This window comes from Lactuca sativa, chromosome 3, assembly GCF_002870075.4.
Source record: "Lactuca sativa cultivar Salinas chromosome 3, Lsat_Salinas_v11, whole genome shotgun sequence".
Classification (NCBI taxonomy): domain Eukaryota; kingdom Viridiplantae; phylum Streptophyta; class Magnoliopsida; order Asterales; family Asteraceae; genus Lactuca; species Lactuca sativa.
In genome coordinates, this window is record NC_056625.2 from 318,673,812 (window position 1) to 318,680,258 (window position 6,447).

The 6,447-nt window shown below is 38.0% G+C and overlaps 1 protein-coding gene across 1 annotated transcript; it reads left to right on the forward strand.

Annotated features, from left to right (window-relative positions):
• The first annotated feature begins 1,887 nt into the window (after positions 1–1,887).
• LOC111921931 (36.4 kDa proline-rich protein-like) lies at positions 1,888–2,481 on the forward strand. Its single transcript, XM_023917508.1, has one exon. The coding sequence runs from the start codon at positions 1,888–1,890 to the stop codon at positions 2,479–2,481; it is 594 nt and encodes a 197-aa protein (XP_023773276.1).
• Positions 2,482–6,447: the final 3,966 nt, after the last annotated feature.

Consider the following 6,447-nt stretch of genomic DNA (forward strand, 5'->3'; position numbering starts at 1 on the left):
CCAATAATGAATTGATGGTGAATTATTAAATTCAAGAACTTACTTGTTACCCAATGAAATCCTTTTTTTTTTATTTTTGCGTGGTCTTTATGAAATTGTCTAAAACCAAGGCATTTCTTCCCAACAAGATCCAGTTTATTTTTTTTTGGATTTCTATTACCTCTATTGGCCCTACAAATTACATCTCACCTACTTGTTCAACAGACCTCATTGGTCTCACAAGTACTTCTTCCAACAATTGATCTTATGTTAAGTATTAATGTTCGGTTGAAGATAAGCCACACTTAAGCCTATATCTTGAAAAGAAGCCTTTCAGTGTTTCTCTATAAACACTTGATCGTATTTTTCAGGATTCCACACAAGCATTTCAAGTCTATTTTGACCTTGAAGGAAGTGATTCTTGCCCGGAATCACCTGCTTTCTGTCTTCTATTAAGACATCACGCACATTCCATACACAATTGCTTTATTTGTTTATCGATTGTCACTCTATTGCAGGAAAATTTTATTTTCCAAAACTCTAGTTGCTGTAGGTTCAACTTTTGTTTACACATGGGAATTCATGTCTCTTAAAGTCATGTTGAAGTTCAAACCCCGATTAAAGATAAGTATTTAGTGGGTGAATTTGAAAGATCTCTATCCGCACACATGCTGACGTATTTCTTGGAGCACCCAACCTGTCACATAGCACTTTTTTTAGGAGCTGTTTTAGTGATCACGTCATTATCCTCATGATTTTTCTCTCCCCTAGAAACAATATATAAAGGGTTTTTAAGATTCTTTGTCTTTTACCAGTCACAAAGTTTCTCTACTATAGCAGTGATTTGAATTGTTCATCTTCTTTCTTCGATCAACAATGACGACTTCCTCTTCAGTTCAAGATCAGACTGCTTCTTCGGCATTTCTTTCCATTAAGACAAATCAAAACATGATCATTGAACTCAATCCGTTCCTCTATGATTCCTATATGTTACAAGTTGTGGAGTGCTTGAAGTATTCTCCGTTGGTTCAGGCCCGAACTCAATTTGAAGTTGTTCCCATGTCTCTCTTGTCCCAAGTTTACTCTACAGCAACCTTCGACAAGAAAAAAGAACGCATCTACTTTCAAATACATTCTAAAAAGGCCTCTATTTCCAAAGGTAGGTTTTGTTCATTACTACATCTTGCAGTGGATTCCTCTGTAATCTCACCTGATTTCATCACAACCATACAGCTCTTCTCAATGCTATATGAAATGGGATATACAGACGTACTGACCACCATTACAAAGATCAAGAAGTATTGTCTCCCGTCTCAATGGAACGAGCTTCTTACTCTTTTGATAAAAAGTTTGGCAGAACGTAGTGCTGGATCGGATAGCACCAATAAAGGATTTATGACGACCCTCTATGGTCTTTACACCGGTTTAAATCTTCATTATGGGTCTATTATTTGGTCTCAGGTTGTACAGAGCCTCAATACTTCCACTCGTCATTCCGAGATTTCATGTGGAAGGTTCTGGACCATTATCACAAGGAGGGCTATTGATACTTTGGAAATTCCGGTGATGAAGGATGTCCTTATCGCTTCCATTGCTACGTTTCATACAAAGAAGATCATCATATCTAATCCCATGAAGTTTCAACACAACGGATCCATTCTTGAATCGATGTTCCATTGTGTCTCAATAGAAAGTAAGGTTATGGCGGAATACAAAAAGCCTCCTCCAAAAGAACCACAAGTCCTTACTCCGGAACAACAAGCTGCCCTAGATGTAGTTGACAAGCCAAGCAACCGAGGAAAAAGGGTAAAGAAGGAAACAACTAAGAAGGATGAACCTAAGCCTTCCAAATCATAGAAGCAAAAGTCGGAGAAAGAGGGTTCTTCTAAGCCAAAGAAGGTTAAAAGAATGGCAAGAAAATCCCACAGTCCAACTCCTCCACACCCAGGTAATGACGATGACGTAGTAGATGACTGTCATCAAGAATCTCCAAGAGGAAATACTCCTCCTCGGTCTCCTACTCCAACCGAATCTCCTTCGCATAAACATCCAACCCCACCTCCCTCACCGGAACCAAAAGTTACAGTTTCGGTTGTTCTTACATCAAACTCTATTTCAATACCACCAGTTACTTATGTTTCCATTCCTTTAACCACTTTCACTACTACACCACCTGTGTCTTCCACACCAGTTTTTTCTACACCTATTTCAATAATACCTTTACCTCCTATCATTAACCAAACCCCCACCCCTACCCTTCTTGAACCGACAGTGGTCGTCAACGTATCTGATACGGGGGCAACTACTGACACTCAACCTCCTATCATCACTAAACCACTTTCACCACCCAACTCAACTGGTTCCGATGCTACTATAGGAGGAGACAATGATGAGTATGACTTTACATACTTTAGTCCCTATCGGCTTCAATCTGATGAAGGAAATGACGCTCCTGTCAACCGCCAACACTTGCAGGGCATTCATGAAAAGTTGGATCAGTAACTTGAAGACAACAAAGCTTATGGTGGAGTCATTCTTAAAGCTTTTGTGGAAACTGCCATATAACAATATGCAACGACTATGGACAAATCAACTAATGTAATTAATGAATCGGCTTCAACTTATTGAAAAGCCTCTGTTGATGTTGCTGAAGTTGTTCACACTATGCAACTCTTTTTGGATTCCCTTAAGGCACACGGTAACATCCGAATTTCCAGGTATATTATTTATTCATTATTTATGGAGATTTTAGGTAGGACTCGGCGAGTTGATGCATAGAGTCGCCGAGTAGTGTCGCGATCTTCCATCCGGGTTAACGACTGGACTCGGCGAGTCCATGCTGCTTGATGAAACCCTAATTCTTGAGGTTTGAGACCTATTTAAAGGCCCTTATAACCTTTATTTGCGGCTACCAGTTGATTGAGAGAAACCCCAGAGTGTGTGAATGGGTTGAGAGAGAAAGGAAGCCATTATTGATCCTTGTGTGGGTGATTTTGGAAGAAGAAGGTGACCGAGGCAAGAGGAAACTGAAGAGGGTGCTAATCTGTGGATTTCAGAGCATAGGGACTTCATGTTGAGGTATATATTCGTTTTCCTTTCAGTTTTGGTGTAAGCTTTGAGAGTTAGTGTGACAACCGTCAAATTCCAGTCGAGTCAAAGTCAACTAAAGTCAGCAAGTCAAACCGATCGACTCAATTAACCTTTGTGTACTAGGGCTTACGTTAGGTAATTGCTATACAACTCGCTATGCTAATGACAAATCATCAATTGAAAAGTCCGTGCATCTAGATTTTCTTAACCTAAAACTGTGGTAAGTAACGAACCAAACCGATAAAACAATGTTGCATACTCATCGGGAGTGTGTAAGGTCCTTAAACAAGGCTTAACGGGGCTTATGGACCTTGCGTTGCGGAGCCAAACACTCAAAAAGGTCACAAAAGAAATCTCTCCCAAATCTCTCCACTTATGTCAAATATCTCCCAAATCTCTCTAAGTATGAGAAATCTCTCCATGTATGTGAAATCTCTCCCAAATTTCTCTACGTATGTCAAATCTCTCTAAGTATGAGAAATCTCTCAAAGTATGTGAAATCTCTCTACATATGTGAAATCTCTCCCAAATCTCTCTCAAAAGGTCCTTAAACTTTTTATAGTCTTTCAGGCCATCCCGACCCTTAACCATGTCAAAAACCGCTTAAAACGGGGTAAAAACGGTTAAAATAGACTTAAGGACCCGAAACCCCTCTTAAGGAGCCGAACCCTCTTAAGGAGTCGAACCCTCTTAGGAACCGAACTTGTCAGAAGCGAAGGTGTCAAAAGAAAACTTGTCAGAAGCGAAGGTGTCAGAAGCGAAGGCATTAGAAGCGAAGGCATTAGAAGCAAAATGCATCACCTCGGACCGAAGTTCAGCAGACCGAACCGAACCCTCCCTCTTGGGCCGAACCTTGGACGAACCGAACTGAACAGCTTCGCTCCATTTTGCCTCCTGACTCACCCGCGCCTTCGGTCCCAACCTTCAAAGGACCCAACCTAGCCACCTTCAGCCCCCCTTGCGAGAAGCCTTGCAGAAACAACATTTATTCCCGGTTTTCGACCACAATTGCAATTTAAACCCGTTTTTCATCATTTTAACGTGGGATTTTCACCCAGAACTTTATTTTAACATATAAGGCTCCATATTTTAACTTTATTTTAACATATAAGGCCCCATACCCACTCCATGACTAACCCACACTCCTCCCCATCATCCCTAGTCACTTCCTTGTACCTTTCCATCAATCATCAGCCCTTCCCATGTTCTTAGAGATGGAACAACCATCCTCTCTCCTCACACTTCATTCATTCTCTCATTTTCCACCAAAAGATCAAACACTTTTCTCTCAACTCTTCTCTCTCAATTTCGAGATTTCCAAGGCATTTTACAAGGCTTTCCTTCTCCATTTGGTAAGTATCTTCATCATTCCCATGATTTTTTTCACATCCTCCTACTCAAATCATTGATTTCTTACAGAAACTCCATCATCTTTGTGTTAGATCTTCGAACCTTCAAGATATTTTCTTAGTGTTCTTGAGTGGAACACTACCTTTCTCCATCATCCATCTACTGAAATCATATAAGGTGAGTTCATACCCCTATCTTTTCATGTTTTTATTAAGTTATGAGGGGGGGGATACAAGTTAAAACACCAAGAACACAAATAAACTCATTTACCAGCCTTCATCAGAAAAATTCAACTCCATTCACGGACTATTTTGGTCCACTTAAACAATTTAGTTTTCAAAAATGTTTTAGGTGCAAGTAGTTCCAGTTCGTAGCTTTAAAATGACTACTTGCACATCTCCACAAGATTTTTATACAATTTATGGTGATTTTTACAAAACTACTTATCATTTCAAGAGCAAATCCGGACCAGTCTGTGATTATGGACTTTTTCACACAAGTTGGAGGTCATTAAGATTCATAATAAAAACTATGAACAAACTAGACTCATTTCCCTACTCACAGAATTTACGCATTTTCATTTAGACCTTTAATGATTTTTCTATAAATTTTCTAAGAACAGTAAATGAAAATGTTAACAACAGAAAAATGCTATCATTTTCATTTCACCTTGTAACATGTTGAGCAAGGTGTATATCTTTATGTGAAAATATGTATTTGCAAATAGATGACATTTTGTTTTAGTATATAGTCATACATCATAAAAAAAAATGGATTTTTACCTACAAAAGTATGGTAATTAATTAGTTGTTATATTGAATGTTGCTTCACTTTAGTAAAAGGTATATATACACATCGGTAAACGAAAGAGTTTTTACCTTCACAAATACAGTAGTTAACCATAAAAAAAAAGTTATAACTATTACATTTAAACGTTTGGATAAACTATAATATGTATGGTTTATGTTTCCGTTAACAAAACAAACACATTTCGGAAGGTTTTATTCCCACAGAAAAAGGTTTTACACTCATGCACACCACACGTAAACTTGTTAACTTAAACTGTGAGACATTCTTCTCAAGTACTCCTAGAGTACGGGTTAAAATCCTGGTAGTTATAACCAGAGTCTCTTGTAGGGAGAACGTGGTAGTTGTGTATAGATCTATATTTGGTTAGACACCCCACACCTGAGCTGCATGCAACAACTAGACCGGCAGGTCTGTGGTGATAAGTGTCATATCAGTTTTTCGACGCCTGAGAAACGTCGTGGCAGATTCATTCAGTCATAGTATGGTCATAGCGACTCACATAAGAAGTTAACAACTCATAAAGTTTACGGGAATTTTTATAAATCAAAAGGGGTTTTATGTCAATTTAAAATCACTTTCTATATCAATAAGTACAGATATTACTATACTCTTTCGGTCTTGGTATTTAAGACTACACTTCATTCATTACGGGATTTTCCCTCAAATCAAAAAGGGTTTTATGCCGATTTCAAACCACAGTTATATCATTAAGTATGGAAAATACTTGTGTATTCTTGTTCCTAGGATTTAGGACCACATAACTTTTATAAGGAAAATATTAGATTTTTCTTGGTGACACACAACACATTACAAAGAACGGTTTCCAAAATCTTTATCTCAAAAACTTATGAACTCACCAACTTAATTGTTGACACTTTTTCAAAATTACTTGTATTCTCAGGAAATCAACGAAACCAAGTAACCACAAGCTTTTGAGGATGGAACGCTACGGCGTTGAACAACTATTTTTATATCATGTCGTGATCAATCATTGAAATATGTAATACTTGAAACCATGTAATTCTTTTATGATTATATTTATTGAAAAGTTTAAATCTAAACTTGAGGATCGATTAGATCTATAAAACAGGTAAAGAAATAAATAAACAAACAGCAAGAACACTCGAATGAATCAAACGTGTCGAATGATTTAAAAACAACCCTCAGAAGAGCTCGATCAAGAACATTAATTGTAGAGGATTAAAGGGTTTACAAGAA

Coding starts and splice junctions, on each gene's coding strand:
- LOC111921931 (XM_023917508.1), top strand. CDS start 1,888: ATGGCAAGAAAATCCCACAGTCCAACTCCTCCACACCCAGGTAATGAC.